This window comes from Dipodomys spectabilis, unplaced genomic scaffold (assembly GCF_019054845.1).
Source record: "Dipodomys spectabilis isolate Male_0828 unplaced genomic scaffold, ASM1905484v1 ptg000097l, whole genome shotgun sequence".
NCBI lineage: Eukaryota > Metazoa > Chordata > Mammalia > Rodentia > Heteromyidae > Dipodomys > Dipodomys spectabilis.
Window position 1 is genome coordinate 3,209,369 of NW_024870774.1, and position 21,282 is coordinate 3,230,650.

Genomic DNA, 21,282 nt, shown 5'->3' on the forward strand with positions numbered 1-21,282 from the left:
CCCAGTTAGGTAGGGTATGGCAGCCTGTCTGAGTGCAGGAGAGTATTTTATGAGTCTGGGGGTCTGGGGGGTGGAGAATTCCACTAGGTGTGGGGAGTACTCTGCAGCTACCGCTGGGGCCCAAGGATAGCACTTAGCCAGGGCAGGGGTTTACTGATGGCAACAGTTGGGCAGGCAGCGTTCTGCTGATGCATCTGGGGTGTGATAGGTCACACACATTTGGGGGGAGGGGAGGGGAGTCAATTATGATCAGGCCTGGTCTGCTCCCCTATTCGAAGAAAGGGCTAAGGACCTAAGATGGAGGTTATTAAGTCAAAATGGAGGAAGACATACTAATACTCGTCCCCCTCTGTCCCATCAAGGATCTGGAAAAGGACTACCTTTCTCCAACTGTAGACTTTAGCTTTTTACTTATCTAGGGACAACCCCCACCCCAGCAATTCCTTCCCTTCCCTTTTGGTTCTCCCAACTCCACAACCTCCCTGGCCTTTCACCTCTTTCCCAGGTACTGATTTGCATTCATTAGCATGCTGTTCCTGCCCCTCCTAGAGCTCTTTAGTGGCTCAGACTTCATGCCTGGCTGGGTCCCCTAAAGGAGGAAATAGAAACAGGGGCTTGTTGGCTGAAGAGGCCAGATCAAAGATTTATTCCAAATGTAGGAATCTAGAGGTACTGGAGAAAGGTGGCCCAAGGAAAAAAGGTAATCTCCCCCTAAAGCAGTATGGCCTGAGTGCTAGTTTAATTACTAGAGATCTGCTGACACAGTGGAAGATGGTGTAGATGGCCACCTGGGAGAAATAAGGGATGGAGGCATGGAAAATTGGTGAGTCTGAGAGGAAGCTTTTAGCAAAAAGATCGGGGCAGCATGAGAGCCTTGGTTGCCTAGCCTGAGGATGCAACAATCCAGGATTCCTTGGGGAAAAAAATTGGGGGGGGGGGCTCAATCAGGGGGCTTGAACTTGGGGCCTGAGTGCTGTCCCTGAACACTCTTGCGAAAGGCTAGCACTCTACACTCTGAGCCACAGTCCATTTCCAGTTTCTTGGTGGTTAATTAGATAAGAGTCTCACAGACTTTTTTTTTTTTTGCCAGACTGGCTTTGAACTGTGATCCTCAGATCTCAGTCTCCTGAGTAGCTAGGATTACAGGCGTAAGCTACCAGCACCCAAAATAACCCAGGATTTCTGATAGTCAGTTTTCTGGAGATTCATTCTGCCTATGTTGTGTTGGGCCCTGTCCTTTTTCAGTTTCATACTTTGGAGCCTGGTGACCATCAATAGCTCTCTTAATCTATTTCATAGTTGCCTGTCTAGAAAATAAGGTTGCTGTGATATTAAAAGAGATAAATGACAAGCATTTAGCATAGTATTAGGACCCTGGAATTTATGCCTTAATAGCTATTAGAAAAAAATTTGTATGCAAGTACTGGGGTGATCTCACAGACTGGGTGCTGTACCTAAGCATTTTTTGCTCAAGCTTGTGCTCTACCACTTGAGCCACATCTCCACCTCCAGCTTTTTGCTGGTTAACTGGAGATAAGAGTCTCACAGACTTTCTAGTCCAGGCTGGCTTCAAAACTCAACCCTTAGATCTCAGCTTCCTGAGTAGCTAGGTTTACAGACAAGAGCAAGGATACATTATTAATATGACTTTTGGGGGGGGCGGAGGGGAGAGGAGGAGGCAACATAGGGGAGCTAGTGTCTTCTCACTGGCCAGGGAAACTCCAGATATTCCACATGACCAGAGATGGATCTGGAAGGCATGGGAGCAGCACAGTGTCTGTATGCAGGGGAAGCAGTTGTGACCTGATGTTGGCAAGAAGACCTTGACTTGGGGAATTTATTACTTTAGATCTTAAAATATCTGAAGGTCTTCCCCGAGTTCATTCAAAAGATATTTATTGATTGTGGCAGGCCTCATTCTCCATACCAATCATGGAGAGATAGATAAAGCAGCCAAGTTTCTGTCCTCATAGAACTTAACCTTCTAGGAGAAGGGAGGAATACCTAGGAGCCGCCGTGCTGGTGGCTCACACCTATAATCTTAGCTACTTTAGGAGGTAGAGATCTCAGGATTGAAGTTCAAAGCCACCCTAGCAGACAAATCTAACAGAGTCTTATCTCCAGTCAACCAGCAAGAAGCTGGAAGTGGAAGTGTGGATCAAATGGTAAAACACTAGCTTTGAATGGAAGAAGCTAAAGAACATCTCAAGGACCTAAGTTGAAGCCCTAGTACCAACCAATACATACACGCACACACGCGTGCATGTGCACACACACACACACGCACGCACGCGCACGCACACACACACACACACACACACACACACACACACGTTACCCTGGGGGCAATTTTGATTTCAACAGAGGGGTAGGTTCACTGGAAGATATTTAAGCATTACAAATGTCAAACAGCCAATAGGCTGTTCCAGGCATACTGAACACATGGGCAAAGGTCCCAAGTGGAAATGAACTTGGCATGTTTGAGAAATAGGACCAAAAACAGAAGCAAAAAGTAAAAAAAGACCAGTTGGCTGGAGCAAGGCAAGATGGAGAGTGTGAAGATAGGAGTCTGGCAGGCAGGCACTTTTGTGGATGAGGGATTCTATTCCCAGTGCACTGGTGGATTTCTAGCAGGACATAGTATGATTTGCATGTTTAAAAGATGATCATGGGGGCTGGGGAGGTGGCTCAGTGGTAAAGTACTTGCCTCACATGCCTGGGTTCGATTCCTCAGCATCACATAAGCAGAAAAAGCCAGAAGTGGCAATGTGGCTCGAGTGGTAGAGCGCTATCCTTGAGCTGAAGAGCTGAGGGACAGTACCCAGTCCCAGAGTTCAGGCCACACAACCAAAAAAAATAAAAAGAACTGAAGTTGGGCATCGGTGGCTCATGCCTATAATCCTAGCTACTCAGGAGCAAAAAAGAATGCTAGCTTTGAGCTAAAGAGCTGAGAGCACCCAGGCCCAGAGTTCAGGCCCCACAACTGACAAAAATGGTGCTTGAAATTTTTCTTTTTTTTTTTTGGGTCCGGTCATGGGGCCTGAACTCTGGGCCTGGGCGCTTTCTCTCAGCTCTTCAGCTCAAGGCTAGCGCTCTACCACTTGAGCCACAGCGCCACTTCTGGCTTTCTTTCTTTTTGCTTATGTGGTGCTGGGGAATCAAACCCAGGGCCTCAGGCATGCAAGGCAAGCACTCTACCCCTGAGCCACCTTCCCAGGCCCTTGCAATTTCTTTTAAAACAGTTCATGGAAGATGAAGATAGAAATGAAACACAATTGGTCGTGAATTGGTGATTCCTGAAGCTGGGTGATGGCAAAAAGTTTCCTTCTGTTATTTGGTGTACTTTTTTTTCGTCGATCATGGAGCTTGAACTCTGGGCCTGAACGCTGTCCCTCAGCTCTTCAGCTCAAGGCTAGCGCTCTACTACTTAAGCCACAGCACCACTTATGGTTCTCTGAGTGGTTTATTGGAGATAAGAGTCTCTCCAACTTTCCTGCCTGGGATGGCTTTGAAACCATGATTCTCAGATCTCAGCCTCCTGAGTAGCTAGGATTACAGGCATGAGCCACCAGCACCCAGCTTATTTGGTGTACTTTTAAAACTATTTGAGGGCTAGGAAGTTGGCTCAGTGGTGGTATGCGTACGTTGCATGCAGGAGGCCCTGGGTTCGATTCTTCAGCACCACATAAGCAGAAAAATGCTGGAAGTGGGAAGTGGTACTGTGGCTCAAGTGGTAGGATGCTAGCTTTGAGCTAAAGAGCTGAGGGACAGCGCCCAGGCCCAGAGTTCAGCCACTCACGACCAACCAAAAAAAAAAAAGTGTTTGATATTTTTCTTAGTGGAGAATTAAATTCTGGCTGTTGGATGGAGGGAGAATTCAAACTGCATTTGTTTGGGAAAGAGCTAAGGGCTTGGGCCAAGCTGAAGTAGTGGATAAGATGTATGAAGATGGTATGTGCAGGGTTTGATACATTCTAGAGGTTTCTATGCAGGTGGAAATGAAGTATACAAAAGAAAACTTTTTTGGATTGGATAAACTTTTTTTTTTTTTTTTTTTTGGCCAGTCCTGGGGCTTGAACTCAGGGCCTGAGCACTGTCCCCAAGCTTGTTTTTTTGCTCAAGGCTAGCAGTCTACCACTTGAGCCACAGCACACTTCTGGCTTTTTCTGCTTATGTGGTACTGAGGAATTAAACCCAGGGCTTCATGCATGCTAGGCAAGCACTCTACCACTGAGCCACGTTTCCAGCCCACGGATAAACTTTTGAGATACGCAAGATGGAGCCAAATGCCTGTGGCTCACATCTGTAATCCTAGCTACTTGGGAGACTGAAATACGAGGATTGCAGTTTGAAGTCAGCCCACACAGGAAAGTCCATGAGTCCTGTTAAACACCAAAGAGCTAAAAGTGGAGGTGCAGCTCAAGTAGTAGAATGCCAGCCTTGAGTCATGCACGCACATACACATGCACTTGCGCGTGCGTGCACACACACACTTGATAAAAAGGAGCTAGTTTGGGGCGAAATAGTTATGTTAGTTTTAGAGCCTGTTAGATACATGTGAGTGTCTGAGTCTGATGCTCAGCAAAGAGGATGGGGGTGGGTGAGCCTGGGTAGGGTACCTGCAAGCTCACTACACTGTCCTCCCCATGTTTCCCCACAGGGTACTGGCTTCGCGCTGAAATGAACTCCCAGCATATCCCCCTCCACCATGGCCACCCATAACCCAGTTTCTACTACTGGCACCACCTCCTCCCTTGGGCACAATGCGCCATCCCTGCCTGTGGACAACTGCTCTTCCAGCACCTCTGATCCTGTCACCAAAGAGTCCCCTATTGCCCCCTCCACCTCTGAGAGCATGAGGCCCTCAGAGCCAGGGGGAGAGCCTCTGGAGTCAGGCTGTGGCCTCATCCCACCAAAGGAGACTGGGGAGCCCCAAGAAGAGCCTGGCTGTGGTCATTTCACACCAAAGGACTTGGGGGCAGGAAAGAACAAGGAGCCAGAGGAGGAGGTGGAAGAGGAAGAGGAGGAAGGGCTCCCTCCTGTAGACCTAAGCAACCACTTATTCTACACAACTAGTGGTGAAGCCTACCTAGTAGCCGAGCTATCCCTGCCAGGCGACACTGAGCTCCTGTTACCAAAGGGCTTCCCTTGGGGTGAGGCAAGCATCAAGGAAGAGCCTAGACTGCCTCTCCTTGCCCGCTCCCCACCCTCACACCTCACTGCCCTTCACATCCAACATGGCTTTGACCCAATCCAAGGCTTTAGCTCTTCTGACCAAATTCTGTCCCATGATACCTCAGCGCCATCTCCGGCTGCCTGTGAGGGAAGGGATGGAGCCTTCTGGAGCTACCGGCTGGCTCCAAACCCACCCGGAGATCCCAAAGATGGCCCCATGGGGAGCAGAGTAGGAGACCACAGGGCACTCTTCTGGCTCTGCCTACTGTGCCGCCTAGGTTTCAGTAGGCCCCAGGCCTTTATGGGTCACACACAGTTTCATGGGGTGAAGCTAACCCCTGCCCAACACCAGAGCCTGCTAGGCAGCCCAGCCATGCTTCAGGAGGGGGACAAGGGTTGTGTGGCCCTTCTAAGCTTTCTGGAACCAAAACCTCTCCCTTGCCTTCCTCTTGAAACACCCTTTGACAACAGCAGCACAGAGAACACGGAGGTGAATGTACCCCAGATTCATGGCAGTCCTCTCGAGGCAGAAGTCCAGGCCCTTGTCCTGCCCACTGAGGAAGTCATGGCTAGCCCTCCCTCCCCAACCATAACCCCAGCCACCTGGGACCCCAGCCCAACCCAAGCCAAAGAATCGCCTATAGCAGCAGGCGAGGCAGGGCCAGATTGGTTCCCCGAGGGGCAAGAAGAGGATAGAGGGCTCTGCCCCCAACTCAACCAAAGCTCACCCACCTCCAAGGAGGGGGGCATTCTCCCTGCTCCAGTGGGCTCTCCTGAAGACCCCAATGACCTGCCCCAGCCCTACCGCCTACCTGATGACTACACTCCAGCCCCTGCAGCCTTCCAGGGCCTCAGCCTCTCCAGCCACATGTCCTTGCTACACTCACGCAACTCCTGCAAGACACTCAAGTGTCCAAAGTGCAACTGGCACTACAAGTACCAACAAACTTTAGATGTGCACATGCGGGAGAAACACCCTGAGAGCAACAGTCACTGCAGCTACTGCAGCGCAGGGGGGGCCCATCCCCGCCTCGCCCGAGGAGAGAGCTACAACTGTGGCTACAAGCCCTACCGCTGTGATGTCTGCAACTATTCCACCACCACCAAAGGGAACCTCAGCATCCACATGCAGTCTGATAAACATCTGGCCAACCTGCAGGGCTTTCAGGTGGGGCCTGGAGGGCAGGGAAGTCCCCCAGAGGCATCCCTCCCACCCTCTGCAGGGGACAAAGAACCCAAGACCAAATCATCATGGCAGTGCAAGGTGTGTAGCTATGAGACAAACATCTCCCGCAACCTGCGCATCCATATGACCTCTGAGAAGCACATGCAGAATGTCCTAATGCTGCACCAGGGCCTGCCACTGGGCCTGCCACCTGGGCTGGTGGGGCCAGGACCTCCTCCCCCACCAGGGGCTGCCCCCACCAACTCTCCTGAACTCTTCCAGTACTTTGGCCCCCAGACCCTAGGACAACCTCAGACTCCCATGCCTGGCCCTGGGCTGAGGCCTGACAAGCCCCTGGAGGCCCAACTGCTTCTCAATGGTTTCCACCATCTTGGAGCACCTGCCCGAAAGTTCCCCACACCTGGTAAGCTTCCTGAACTCTGTTCGCTCCTGCCCAGGCCAAACACTTTTTCTCCCTGCTTTCCCCAAAGGCCAGAACAACCACTGAGCACTGTCCAATCCCCCTCATCATTACCCACACTCCCACCCCCTATAGCAAACTGATGCTGTCCTCATTTTTTGCTTTGGGCACTAATTCTTCTTTGTCCTCTAGCCCCAGACAGCCTTTCCCCGGAGGCTCACCTGCCTCCAAGTCAGCTCCTAGGCTCCTCATCAGATGGCCTGGCCACTACACCACCCCCAGATGACAGCCCAGCCCTGAAGGTGTTTCGCTGCCTAGTGTGCCAGGCTTTCAGCACAGACAGCCTGGAGCTGTTGCTCTACCACTGCAGCATAGGCCGGAGCCTCCCGGAAGCAGAATGGAAGGAGGTGGCTGGAGACACACACCGCTGCAAACTGTGCTGTTACGGCACCCAGCTCAAGGCCAACTTCCAACTCCATCTCAAGACTGACAAACATGCCCAGAAGTACCAGCTGGCAGCCCACTTGCGGGAGGGGGGTGGAGTCCTGGGCACCTCCTCCCCACTGTCCCTAGGGGATGGGGCCCCTTATGGTTCTGTCTCCCCCTTGCATCTACGCTGTAACATCTGTGACTTCGAGTCCAATAGCAAGGAGAAGATGCAGCTTCATGCCCGGGGTTCAGCCCATGAAGAAAACAGCCAAATTTATAAGGTGAGGCTGGGGCAGAAGGGAATATGAAAGAAGGAAAGGGGATGGAAGAGGAAGAGGAAATTCAGAGTAGGGAAGTGATGAAAAACCCAAGTTGATAGACATAAAGAAAAGGGGAAACCTGGAGCAAGAGGTTAAAGCATAATGGACTCTGAAAAGAGACAGGTTTTAGTCACTCTTCTGGTGTTGGGGCTGGAGGAATGGATCCATGTCAGCTCAGTTCATCACATCACCTGAAAAAGTTTAAGCATCTAGGAGCAGATTCCATCTACATACTAGGAGGAAGTCCAGGATTGGTAGGAGAAGGGATTGGGAGAACAAGCAGGATACTCAGGTGGCCCTGGTGAGGGAAGCAAGCGGGTGTGGGGGGTGTTAGGGAGGGAGATAATACTAGACAGGCTCTCTTGGGGGAGGAAAGAAGTCCCCTGAAATCTGGAGATGTCCCTGTGGGCCTGACACAGCATCTTCCTTTGGTTCTAGTTTCTGCTGGAATTGGAAGGAACTGAAGCAGGGACAGAGCTGGGACTTTACCGTTGCTTATTGTGTGCCTGGGAGACACCCTCTCGCTTGGCTGTGCTGCAACACCTGCGTGCACCTGCCCACCGCGATGCCCAGGCCCAGAGGCGTCTACAGCTGCTGCAGAATGGCCCAACTGCTGAGGAAGGAATCTCAGCTCTCCAGAACATCCTGAGCTTCAGCCATGGGCAGCTCCGGACTCCTGGTGAGGATAAGGGCTTGGCAGGAGGGTAGCAGACTGCAGGGAATAGATGATTAAGTGATCCAGGAAAGAGATGGGTCTGTGAGCCATCAGTAGCAAGTAGAAAGTAGCTATGAAGGTGTGAAGACAGGATGGAAGCTTCAGGAATATAAGTGCTACTCATCAAGAAGGAAAAGAAGCCGGGCGCCAGTGTCTTACGCCTGTAATACTAGCTACCCAGGAGGCTGAGATCTGAGGATCATAGTTCAAAACCAGCCTGGGCAGGAAAGTCTGTGAGACTCTTATCTCCAATAAACCATCTCAGTGGCACTGTGGATCAAGTGGTAGAGCGCTCGCCTTGAGCTGAAGAGCTGGGGGACAGCGCCCAGGCCCATTGATTCTAAGTAGTGACTCATGTCCTAGGTTCTACTGAATTTAGAGGGTAGCATTCTGGAACAGTTCCAGGCAAAGAAAAGGCAAAAACAAACAAACAAAAAGGTATAACCTGATTCATGCTGGGCCACACTTATTGGAAGAAAGTGGAAACTGTGGGCACGGTCCAAGACAACAGGGTGAAAAGAGGCCTGGATAAGCTTCTCAGCTATTTCCTATCTCTTAGGAGGTCTTCAGCCCTAAGGCATGGCTTTAGAGTCCCTATTATGCATCTGAGGTTGTACTAATAGAGGCCAGGAACAGCCAGCTAGGCACCACTGGTGCAGAGGGTGCAAAAGAAGAGCCTGGAAGGGGCTATCAGAAGTGGGCATGGGTGTCTGGGCTTTGGAGAGGCCAACAGTGGGCAAGGGTGAGGGCACAGGCAGCAACAACCAGGAACAGGCAGCATTGACTGGTGCTAATTGAATTGCCAATATGCTGGCTGGAGTTAAGTGCTGGAGGGGCCCAGATCAATAGCTAACGATCCTGGCGCAGGGCTGAATGGAGTTAAGGAACTTTAACACTTTAATTAGGCTGCCACCGAAAATAAATTCCTACACGTCTGTCAATTCTTACTTGAGTGGTAATCTCCTCTCCCAGCTAGACCCGCCGCCTCCTGCTTACCACAGCCACAGTTTTTCTTCAACCTTAGCTTCCTTCTGCAGTGTCCCTCCCTCTCCATGGTTGAAGCTCACTCCCTGCTTCCAGAGTCAGTCAAGCCAGAGAGCCAAGTTTAGTTCAGTTTCCATATCTCCTGCCAAATTTGAATTTGCTCCTATAAAAGGATTGGGTGGGGGGTAGGGGGGGAAGGGAAATATAGTGGGGGAATGGGGGTGGTTGTGATCTCTTAAGTTCTACTATTTCTTAAACTGTATTTGTTTCCCTCCATCCTTTGTGTATTTCTTTTTGGTGGCTTTTTATCCTCTTCTGCCTATTGATTTACCTGTCCATTTTCTTCCTCATTGACTGGCTGCTTGTCCTGTTTCCTCTGCCTTATGTCTTCCTTCACCTCTTTAAGAAGATTCTCTCCCCTTGTTCTACACAGGAAAGGCTCCTGTTACTCCCTTAGCTGAGCTGTCCACCCCTGAGAAAGATGCCCAGAGCAAGATAGAACAACTAAGTGAGTTGCTCCTCTGATCTGTTTTCTTTTCCCTCTCCATAGTCCTCATATATTCTGGGATATTCACAGGACCTTGTAGAAATCCATGCACACAGCAAGGTTTCCTGTGCTGAAGGAGTAAAACTGATCAAAGAAAAGGCTCACTGAGCTGGTGCCAGTGGCTCATGCCTGTAGTCCTAGCTACTCAGGAGGCTGAGATCTGAAGATCTCAGTTCAAAGTCAGCCCTGGCAGGAAACTCCGTGACATTCTTATCTCCAATAAACCACCAGAAAACTGGAGGTGGTGCTTTGGCTCAAGTGGTAGAATGCTAGCCTTGAGCTGAAGAGCTGAGGGACAGCACCCAGGCCCAGAGTTCAAGCCCCATGACCGACCAAAAAAAAAAAAAAAAGACCTGAAAAGGCTCACTGAGAAGAGGGGAAGCCAAACAATGGAAGTCAGGGCATTTTTGCCCTTTGCCCTGACTTGAGGACCCAATTGGACATTCTGCTAAGCTGGAGTTGGCCCCTGCTGGGCCTCACTTGGCCACTGAGTTTCTTGCCCATTCTACTTTCTGGAGCCTACCTCCTACCCCAAAAGCACTGTGCTACAAATCACCTTAAGGGCTTGGCATAGGGTGGGGGTGTCTTGGAAGAGAAAGGGAAGACCGTCAGAGTCCCTTAATCTCTTCTGCTCTTATCCTCAGCATCTGAAGAGGCAGAGAACAAGACTGGCCTTTCCAGAGACAATGCCAACCAGACCATGGTCAGAACTGGGGTAACTGGGATGAGTAGAGGCAGAGGCCTGGTTTTACTGATATATTCTGTGTGATAAGGCTTTTGTCATGCTTGTGGCTTATTTCACTTAGAATACCACACATGAGAAATCCTGCCCCAAACCAGCTGTATGTTCATACATATGACACAGAGCTACCCAGGAAAGCAAGAAATAGCAAGAGATGACAGGAAGGGATAAGAGGAAAGGTGAAAAGAGAATCTATCGAAGGTAAGAAAGACAGGAGGCAGATGGAGGAAAGAACAAATAAGTGGAAAGGGCAAAAAGAAAGAAAAAAAAAACTAGCTGAAGAAAGAACAAGTAGACACAAGGCAGATGTTTATATACTTCAGAAAGCCCAAAATCTGGGCAGAGCTGTCCTGGCATCTCCTTGATGGGAGACACCAAGCAAATGACTTACCCTCACCGGAAGTCCCACAGATCTGTAAATCCCTAGGACTTGCATCTAGGTAAGACCCAGGAGTTAAGCTTTGTGGCCTGAAGACTATGAGGAACCAATCTGAAGAGGCTATCCTGCCCTAACAGCCTTCCATACTACCCAATGGTATGCAGTAATGCACCTGTCCAGTTTTTTTTCCTAATTTCTGTTCCCTCCAGCCTGTCTGGCATAGATGTCTATTCTAAGGGCTAGGTGTTTAAGATGAGTACCTGGTTTTCCTTCCTCTGTGACAATCCTGCCCTTGATGTTACTATTCCTTTCCAAGTGACAAGAGGGGAAAGTAGCCAGACAAGCCTGATCTGAGGCAGCAGGTGAATGCAGCCTGGCAGTTCAGCCAGTCAGATGACAGCAGGCCTCTTGTGGTTCCTCCCCTCTGGAGGTGTGGGCAAGGTTGTGCTGAGAGGGCCAGACCCCAATTTTTCCAGGCCACTGGAGGAGCTGTGGTATTTGTCTGCATTAAGAAGAGAGAAACAAGGAAAAGTGGAAGCAGTTGAGCCAGCTTCTGAGCAGATAGATAGGGAGGGGGCCCCCCTGCATATGTTCAAGAACATTGAAGAAGCAACTAATGGCCAGGACCAAGGAACCTCTGGGTCCAGAAAGTACCCAGAGGAAATGGAGATACCTCAGAGAAGACAGGCAGGATGGGAATGGGTACAAAAACAAAATCTGGTATGGTACAGGGCTGTTACCTGGAGAACTGAGTAGGGCAGAAGAAGAGACAGAAAAAGATACACCAAAATAATTCTAAAAAGTAAGAAAGATAGAAGCCAGAGTGGAGGGAGAGACAAAGACAGGCAAGGTAGCATTCTAGAGTAGGCCTTTGTCCCAGTTCAAGGGAGTGCTCTTTCAGGACTGGCTGGGAGCTGGGTAGAATGAGATGCCTTCCCTCCTATATCAGGAGTTGGGAGACAGTGCTGTGTTGAGAAACCCAAATGCCTGTGTGATGGTGGGTCCCTCCTACCCTGACTCTTCTTCCACCACCCATCTGTCTCCCCAGGTATACTGCTGTCCTTACTGCAGCTTCATGAGCCCAGAATCTGACCAGGTGAGAGCTCATACACTGTCCCAGCATGCTGTGCAGCCCAAATACAGGTGCCCACTGTGCCAGGAACAGCTGGCGGGCCGGCCTGCCCTGCACTTCCACCTCAGCCACCTTCACAACGTGGTACCCGAGTGTGTTGAAAAGCTGCTACTTGTGGTGAGTATGGGCTGAGCAAGGCTATCAGGGCCATCTGGGAGGGAGGAAGAGGGAAGAGTAAGGATGTAAAGGCCAGGGGAAGAGATTGAACAAAGCAACATTTCAGAGACTTACGTTGGGAATTTATAGAGTTGGGAAGATACTCACCACTGAGCTTCCTGTACTCATGGATGAAACCAACAAGTATCCTCACTTCCTTTAAATCCTGAGAAGAGCTGTTTTAACACAGGCCGAGGCCTGTCAGGAACAGGTAGCCTTAGGGTAAGATTACTTTCATCCTGTGAAAGAGAGAGACCAGAGGTGATTGTCAGCTGCCAGACTGTCATCAGTTGGAAAAGCAGCAGTTTGATGGGAGATTGACCCACAGAAGGGGAGCTCAGCACAGGTATAGGTGTAGGTACAGTATGGATAGTTCAGGAACACCACTAGGGGTGGTGGTGAAGCCACTAAGATTTCTCAAATTACAGGCCACAACTGTAGAGATGACCTTTACGACCAAAGTGCTTCCTGGGCCCACACTAAACCCTCTGGAGGATGGCCCAGAGCCTCCCACTCCTGGGCCTGAGTCTACTCCCAGCAAAGAGCAGGCAGCAGGTAAGAAAGGGGACAGCATACCTCCAAGGTGGCAGGAAAGGGGATCTGATCTCCACAGACTAAGGCGGCCTTAAGACAACTGAGGCCAGTCATTTGTCTTGGATATTGACTGGGTGAGCCCAGCTTGAACACTGACCTCTGCTTATTGCACCTTCTTCTCTTTCCTGTAGAAGGCCCTAACCTGACCCCAGAAGCCAGCCCAGATCCAGTTCCTGAACCTCCCCTGCCCTCAGTTGAGGCTCCAGATAAGCCCTCTGAAAGCCTTGATCAACCATCTTCTCCAGCCCCATCTCCAGGCTTGCAGCCTGATGCCCAAGCTGAAGAAGTAGCTCCTCCACCTGCCACAATGGAGGAGGAAGAAGTGGGAGAACCCCGTGCTGCAGAGCCAGCCCCAGCTGACTCTCGCCACCCTCTAACCTATCGGAAGACTACCAACTTTGCCCTGGACAAGTTTCTTGATCCTGCCAGGCCCTATAAGTGTACTGTGTGTAAGGAGTCCTTCACTCAGAAGAATATCCTCTTGGTTCACTATAATTCTGTCTCCCACCTTCATAAGATGAAGAAGGCTGCCATTGACCCCTCTGGCCCTGCCCGGGGAGAGGCAGGTGCCCCACCCACCACCACTGCTGCCACAGACAAGCCTTTCAAGTGTACAGTTTGCCGAGTTTCCTATAATCAGAGTTCCACCTTGGAGATTCACATGCGGTCAGTTCTGCACCAGACTCGGTCACGGGGAACCAAGAGTGATGCCAAGGCAGATGGGCCAGAGCGTAGCCAAGAAGAGCCTAAAGAAGGCGAGACTGAGGGGGAGGTGGGCACTGAGAAAAAGGGCCCTGACTCCTGTGGCTTCATATCGGGACTGCCCTTCCTGTCCCCACCCCCACCTCCCTTGGATCTGCATCGATTCCCAGCCCCTCTCTTCACCCCACCAGTCCTGCCTCCCTTCCCTCTAGTGCCCGAATCCCTGCTGAAGCTCCAGCAGCAGCAGCTGCTCCTGCCCTTCTACCTCCATGACCTCAAGGTGGGGCCCAAGCTGGCACTTGCTGGGCCTGCACCTATGTTGTCCCTTCCAGCTGCCACCCCACCTCCCCTCCCACCTGCCCCAAAGGCTGAGCTGGCTGAGCGAGAATGGGAACGCCCACCCGTGGCAGAGGAAGGGAATGAGGCAGGGTCTTCCTCCCCACCCCACCCATCACCCAACGAGGCAGCCAGCACAGCAGCAAAAGCTCTCCTAGAAAACTTTGGCTTCGAACTGGTGATTCAATACAATGAAGGGAAGCAGGCTGCACCCCCTCCTCCAACACCCCCTCCCCCAGAGACCCTGGGGGGTGGGGACAAACTGGCCTGTGGGGCCTGTGGGAAGCTCTTCTCCAATATGCTTATCCTCAAGACCCACGAGGAGCATGTCCACCGCCGTTTTCTGCCCTTTGAGGCTCTCAGCCGGTATGCTGCTCAGTTTCGCAAGAGCTATGACAGCCTATTCCCACCCCCTGTGGAGCCCCCCAAGCCACCCGATGGGTCCCTAAAGTCACCTGCGCCCCAGCTTGGCCCAACTTTCCTGGTCCCAGAGCCTGAAGCAGGGGGGACCCGTGCCCCTGAGGAGCGAAGCCGGGTAGGACACTGGCCCCCTGAGGAGGAAGAAAGCTCCAAAGGAAATCTTCCTCCCCTCATGCCTGCAGGCCGCCGCTTCTCCAGAACCAAGTTCACGGAATTCCAGACTCAGGCCCTGCAGTCTTTCTTTGAGACCAGTGCCTACCCCAAAGATGGAGAGGTGGAGCGGCTTGCAAGTCTCTTGGGTCTGGCTAGCCGTGTGGTGGTAGTATGGTTCCAGAATGCCCGCCAGAAAGCACGCAAAAATGCCAGTGAGGGTGGGCCTGTGCCAGCTGGAGGTGGCACCAGTGGAGGTTCTGGCTGTAGGCGCTGCCACATCACCTTCTCTTGTGTTTTTGAGTTAGTACGGCACCTCAAGAAGTGCTATGACGACCAGACTCCCGAGGAAGAGGAGGAAGAGGCAGAGAGAGGGGAAGAGGAAGAAGAGGTGGAAGAGGAAGAAGTGGAGGAAGAACAGAGACTGGAACCCCCAACAGGGCCTGACGGTCCATCACCTGAACCTCCAGACGTGGAGGAGCTGAGTCAAGTGGAGGCAATAAAGCCAGGAGACAAAGAGCCGGAAGGAAAGGCTCCTCCCTCGCCTTCCACAGCCCACACCTGTGACCAGTGCACCATGGCTTTTCCCAGCCAGGACCTCCTGTCCAGTCACCGCCAACTGCATTTCCTGCCATCTGTGCAACCCAGTGCTCCCCCTCAACTCCTAGATCTGCCCTTGCTGGTTTTGGGGGAGCGAAACTCTCTGGTGGCAGGCAACCCACCTGCGCCAGGGCCACCCCTCAAACGGAAGCATGAGGATGGCAGTCTGTCCCCCACAGGCAGTGAGACAGGGGGTGGAGGGGAGGGCGAGCCTCCCCGGGACAAGCGGCTGCGCACTACCATCCTGCCCGAGCAGCTGGAGATCCTGTACCGCTGGTATATGCAGGACTCCAACCCGACGCGCAAGATGCTTGACTGCATCTCCGAGGAGGTGGGGCTCAAAAAGCGAGTAGTACAGGTCTGGTTTCAGAATACCAGAGCTCGGGAAAGGAAAGGTCAGTTTCGGAGTGCCCCTGGGGGTGTGGGCAGCCCAGCAGTCAAAGCCACTGTCACACCTACCCCCGCACCCTTCCCCAAGTTCAACCTCCTATTGGGCAAAATAGATGAAGGGACTGGGAGGGAAGTTCCCAAAAGGGAACCACCTGGTTTTCCCTACCCCACAGTCACCCCTGCTGCTGGGCCCCTACCTTTTCTGCCACCTGGGAAAGAGACCACCACACCAACACCAGAGCCGCCTCTCCCACCACCTCCTCCACCCATTGAGGATGAGGGCCCAGAGGAGCCATCCAAAGCCTCTCCAGAGAGTGAGGCTTGTAGCCCATCAGCAGGGGACCTAAGTGATTCATCCGTTTCCAGCCTTGCTGAACCAGAGTCCCCTGGGGCTGGAGGGAGCAGTGGCGGGTTAGGAGGTGGGACTGGAGTTCCAGATGGAATGGGGCAGCGACGCTACAGGACTCAGATGAGCAGCCTGCAGCTGAAGATTATGAAAGCCTGCTACGAAGCCTACCGCACTCCCACCATGCAGGAGTGCGAGGTGCTGGGGGAGGAAATTGGGCTGCCTAAGAGAGTCATTCAAGTCTGGTTCCAGAATGCTCGTGCCAAGGAAAAGAAGGCCAAACTGCAAGGGGCAAGCCTTGTTGGTAATGGGGGAAGCGGTGAGGGTCCCCTGGCAGCCCAGCGCACGGACTGTCCCTACTGTGATGTCAAGTATGATTTCTATGTCTCCTGCCGAGGCCATCTCTTTTCCCGCCAGCACCTGGCCAAGCTCAAGGAGGCGGTCCGAGCCCAGCTCAAGAGTGAAAGCAAGTGCTACGACTTAGCTCCGGCATCCGAGGCGCCACCAGCTCCCAAGGTCCCACCTGCTCCAACACCTGCCTCTGTGCCTCTTGGGGCTGCTCCAACCCTGCCTCGCCTGGCCCCAGTCCTTTTGTCTGGCCCAGCTCTGGCCCAGCCGCAGCTCAGCAGTTTAGCACCTTTCAATTCAGGTGAGTAGGGAAAGCTGGGAGAAGCTGACTTGAAAGAACATCCCTCTAACAGCATGCCTTTCCCTTCCCTTCTTGACACTTGTGCTGTGCGTCTCCTGTGGCCTTCCTTGCTTCAGGCTCCTTGGTAAAGGAGGGAGAGGGGTGTGGAAGCTATGTGTGGGAAGGTGAGTGTGTGGGAGGGGGGAGAGAGAAAGAGAGAGAGAGCGCGCTGCTCTGTAGCAGGAGGGTCAGGAGCTAGCTAATCCTTCATCACCCGTTTCATCTTCTAGGCTCTGCAGCCTCCTCAGGCCTCCTTGGCCTTGCCACTTCAGTCCTGCCTGCTACCACAGTGGTCCAGACTGCAGGCCCTGGCCTCCCCTTACCCCAGAGACCTGTGCCCGACCAAACCAACAATTCCACAGCAGGCACTACTGACCCAGTCCCAGGCCCAGCTACTGAGCCCTCAGGGAACAAGGTATCTAGTGAGCGAAAGCCAGGAGCAGCTCCTCCCAGCTCCTCCAGTGATGCCCTCAAGAACCTCAAAGCACTGAAGGCCACTGTCCCAGCCTTGTTGGGGGGCCAATTCCTGCCCTTCCCATTGCCCCCTGCAGGGGGAGCAGCACCCCCAGCTGTCTTTGGCCCCCAATTACAGGGGGCCTATTTCCAACAGCTCTATGGCATGAAGAAGGGGCTGTTTCCCATGAACCCTGTGATACCTCAGACCCTTATTGGGCTGCTCCCAAATACTCTCCTACAGACACCCTCCCAGGCCCCTGAGCCCACAGCCACAGCACCTCCAAATCCTCCTGAATTGCCCGCTCTGGGGGAGGGGGAAGCTGGTGAGGCTGATGAGCTGCTGACAGGCAGCACCGGCATCTCCACTGTGGATGTGACTCACCGCTACCTGTGCCGCCAGTGCAAGATGTCATTTGATGGGGAAGCCCCAGCTACTGCCCACCAGAGATCCTTCTGCTTCTTTGGGCGGGGCTCTGGGGGTCCCATGCCTCCCCCACTGCGGGTGCCCATCTGCACCTACCACTGCCTGGCATGTGAGGTGCTGCTGAGTGGGCGTGAAGCCCTGGCCTCCCACCTGCGCTCCTCGGCCCACAGGCGCAAGGCGGCCCCACCCCCAGGGGGCCCATCCATCACCGTCACCAACGCCGCCACTGCTGCCACAGCTGCTGTGGCTTTTGCCAAAGAGGAAGCAAGATTACCTCACACGGACTCCAACCCAAAAACTACTACTACCTCTACACTTCTAGCTTTATAAACAGATAAACCAAGATAGGGAGAGGGGAGGGCCTCAGAGCTTTCTCTTATACCCAGAGGGGTGTTTGGTAGGAGCTCAGATCCCTCGCCCCAACCTTTGGCTCTGCCCACCTCTTGGGAATCTTTCAATTCTCACCCTCTGTGGGCTTTACACACCCCACCTCCAGCAGAGTCCTGCCTCCTCCTCACCCAGCCACCGATCCTTGTCCTCAAAACTTGCAGATGTACTCCTTACCCTTGTCTACAAATACACACACACACACACACACACACACACACACACACCCCTTTCATCCTGACTATTCTTACATGTCTGCCTCCAGACCAAAAAAAAAAATCTATCCTCCATTCCTTCTTCCTTGCCCTATTAAATTCCTAGCCCCCTTCATAAATGACCATACATAACTATCCAGTGCTATCCCACTGACTGAGAAAACACCAAAAAGAAAAAAAAAAAGGAAAGAAAAAAAAAGAAGAGAAAATGAAATGAAAGAAGAGAAACAAGAAAAAAGAAAACCCAAGACAAAAGTGGGGGGCAGAATACAAACTGCCACACCCCTTCACCCCACCCCTACTTTTCTAGAGCGCCATACCGCTCACAAACTCTTTCCAAAACCTACTTGGCTCCTAAAGTAGGAGCCTAGGATGGGCAGGGAGCCCATAAAACTAACCAAACTGGAGGTTGGCAGAGGAAGAAGGCCCCCATTCACTCTCCCATATCCCTCCCAACCTCTCTTCGCCTGACAGGGGGCCCCTGCAGCCTGGACTCAGCAGAAGCCGCCGCCAGGAACCCCTCTGCCAGCCTCCACCCAGCATCCTGGGAACTGCAGTAACTTATTCTCAAAGGCTTTAAACACAGAGATCCTCTCAGCAGCTGTGGGCCTGCCCCTTGTCCTAGCCCTGTCACAGGGTGGGCCAGCCTCCAGGGATCAGCACTGCCCACCAATGGCAAATCCAAAGTTCTTTGAAAAAAAAAAAAAAAACTGAAACACACACAACCAAAAATGAGAGTGAGAGAGAGAGTGTGCATATGCACACGAAAGAGAGATGGAGAGACCAGAGGAATGAACTAAAGAATAACAAACTTGGAAAATACAGAAGAAAAAAAACACCCAACCTCCCATCAAACAAGTGGTTTTTTTTTGTTTTGTTTTGTTTTTCCCCTGTTTGTGTCACCCTTGCCCTCATGTTAAGGATTTCTCTAAACCTTCTCAGCTCTGGAAGACCAGATTGCTTTAACTCTGGTGAATCTCAGGACTGGAAGCAGTTGGCCCTTCCCCTTTGTCTGGACTGTGGGGAGAGACATGTTGCTGTCCCATGAATTGAGTATCAAAATGGGTAATAACCCATCTTTCTCAGCTGTCAAAAATCAATGCTTGAAATATCTGAGCGGTCCCAGGAAAAGATGGGTGAACAGGGCAGGGTTTCTGTGTCCCTTTTGCCTACCACCATCTCCTCTCATTTACTCTTTCCACAGACTTATTTCCCTCTCTGATGGCCCTATCACATTTCTAGATCCTTCTTGAATTTCCTTTGCCTTTGTAGGATTAATCCCTTGCTCCCCATAATTGATTTTCCTCCCTCTTACTCTGTCCTTGCTCCTGCTCCCTCTAGCTGAGCCCAACCTTTCCACTAAGCAGCAGCTGCTGGAGGTGGCTCCAAGAGTTAGGACCTGCCTATGAAGCTCAGAGGGGATAGGAGGGAAAGAAGATGACTGAAGCACAAGGTGAGTCTTTGATGGGTGCTCTCATCAGAGACCCATCAGAAGAGGCATGCCCTAGGAGAAGCACCCCCATCCCAACCTTACTGTTTCTTTGACCATCAAGGGGGTAATTTTAGCAAGTCCAGAATCCAGCTAAAGTGGCACAGAGTAGAGTAGTAGGTGTTTTATTTTAGCAAAGAAAATCCTGCAAAAATTTCCCACTCCCCTGACCCCAGAGATGTCTCCCCTCAGACTTCTTCCATTACCATGATTCATTCAGTACTCGTATACACGTGAGCCAGGCTTGGGACTTAGGTTTTCCAGTCACTCTGCTCTGTGAACATGTTAATACTAATACTATGTGCAGAAAAGGGAAAGAGGGGGAGAGAGAATTCAGCTCAGTCCCTAGTCCCCATCTATTCTGGCAATCTCACTTTCTGTCCATTTATTTTGAAAAGTAAAAACCCCCAACTCCAGCCAATTGTGGGTAGGGTAGAACTCGTTATTCTGTCAATACCAAAAAATGCCAGCTACAAATGTAGGCAAAAGGAAAGAAACTGACCCAGTAGTCTGGCACCTGCTGCCACCCTTCTTAATATTCCTGCCTCTCAGCATTTCTCTCGCACCCCTCTTTCCCTGTCCTCTTCTCTCTTGTTGAAATTCTATGTATAAAACTATTTTCTTAGCATGTGTATGAGGAAAGAAGCTTTTTCCACTCTGTGCTTTCTGAGAATGTAACTTGTGTATAAAAGTTGAAAACAAAGCAAACAAAAATAAGAAAAAGAAAGAAACATTTTTAAAGAAAATTTTGACAAACATTCAGCATGGGATGATTAGAAGAGTGGTGTCATGTATTTTATGGACTTACGAGCCAAGACAGGTTGGCTTTGGTTAGTAATGTTTTCACCAGAAAACACTCCTCTAGCTCTCTAACACCTCTTAAAACTCAAACACCTTGGCCTGGGAGACACGATATACACACAGCAGATAACAATAACTAACAACTAACATAAACAACTGTACTTACCCGGAATCTGGAATTTGGGGGACAAAATGCAGCTGGATTTGCTGACAGGTCAACATACTTCTTGAGAATGTGCTATTCTGTATTCCCAGCCCCTTTCTCGTAGCATAACGTTGGCAGTAGCCCTCCAACTTCATAGAGCAATACATGGTGGTGGTTCTGGCAGGACAGAAGGCCGCATCAGCACAGCTCTATGCAGAGTGCTAGAGGTAACCACCAACTAAGCAGGATCCTGTGAGTTAAAAGCCTAAAGTCAAGCACGTGGCACAGTATGGTGGAAGAACCTCACTATCCCTAAAGCCTGAATAAATGACTCACGAATTCGTTTTCCATGGTATAGGAGAAAGTCCTAAGGTTTCTAAAGACAGCATTCAAAATAGGATCATTCCTTTACTGCCAGGGTCATTACCAGGAGGCAGGAGGTATAAATTATTTTACCTGTCTTGGCTGTTAACCAGAATCTGTGATGATGACGTAAAAGTGCCTAATCCTCCATCAGGAACAATTTCAAAGTTTGCTCGAAGAAAATACACTGTTGGCAATAGGACCACAGAAAGAAACCTGTTCTTTCTTCACCCCTCTAGTCTGGAACATGCTTACAGAGAATTCAGAAGAACCCCCCCAAAAGCCAATTATTCTAGATATAATAGCACTTACCTGCTTAATTCTTATATTTGTTCCTTATCCACTTTGGAGGCTTATAGATCTGGTCACTAATTCCCCAAATTACCACCCTTATCTATTTTAAGACATTTACTTATCCAATCATTTACCACGATAAAAGATAGCAAACCAAACCCAAAGCTCTGTGTATATAACTGCACTAACACAACAAGTAAACCACCTTCAGAAAACAGCAGACCTCTGTCAAGAGGTCTATAGGACAACACAAATGTCAGCAAGGATAGTGCCCTTGGACAAACACATAGGATTGAGGGGCATGTCCCTCAGTAAAT

General features: G+C 51.1%; 1 protein-coding gene across 1 annotated transcript; it reads left to right on the forward strand.

The window, feature by feature from the left end:
• The first annotated feature begins 4,670 nt into the window (after nt 1-4,670).
• Nucleotides 4,671-17,609, forward strand: Zfhx2 (zinc finger homeobox 2). The gene is made up of 9 exons (XM_042686327.1): nt 4,671-6,764; nt 6,954-7,471; nt 7,949-8,189; nt 9,643-9,717; nt 10,401-10,459; nt 11,926-12,126; nt 12,594-12,720; nt 12,891-16,352; nt 16,622-17,609. The coding sequence occupies exons 1-9, from the start codon at nt 4,709-4,711 to the stop codon at nt 17,599-17,601; spliced, it is 7,719 nt and encodes a 2,572-aa protein (XP_042542261.1). The 5' UTR covers nt 4,671-4,708; the 3' UTR covers nt 17,602-17,609.
• Nucleotides 17,610-21,282: the final 3,673 nt, after the last annotated feature.

What these genes read in the sequence shown, in the direction of transcription:
- Zfhx2 (XM_042686327.1), top strand. Translation starts at nt 4,709, where the DNA reads ATGGCCACCCATAACCCAGTTTCTACTACTGGCACCACCTCCTCCCTT. An exon ending in ACAATGCCAACCAGACCATG is followed by an intron (nt 10,460 to 11,925) that starts GTCAGAACTGGG and finishes CTGTCTCCCCAG; the next exon opens with GTATACTGCTGTCCTTACTG. An exon ending in TTGAAAAGCTGCTACTTGTG is followed by an intron (nt 12,127 to 12,593) that starts GTGAGTATGGGC and finishes CTCAAATTACAG; the next exon opens with GCCACAACTGTAGAGATGAC.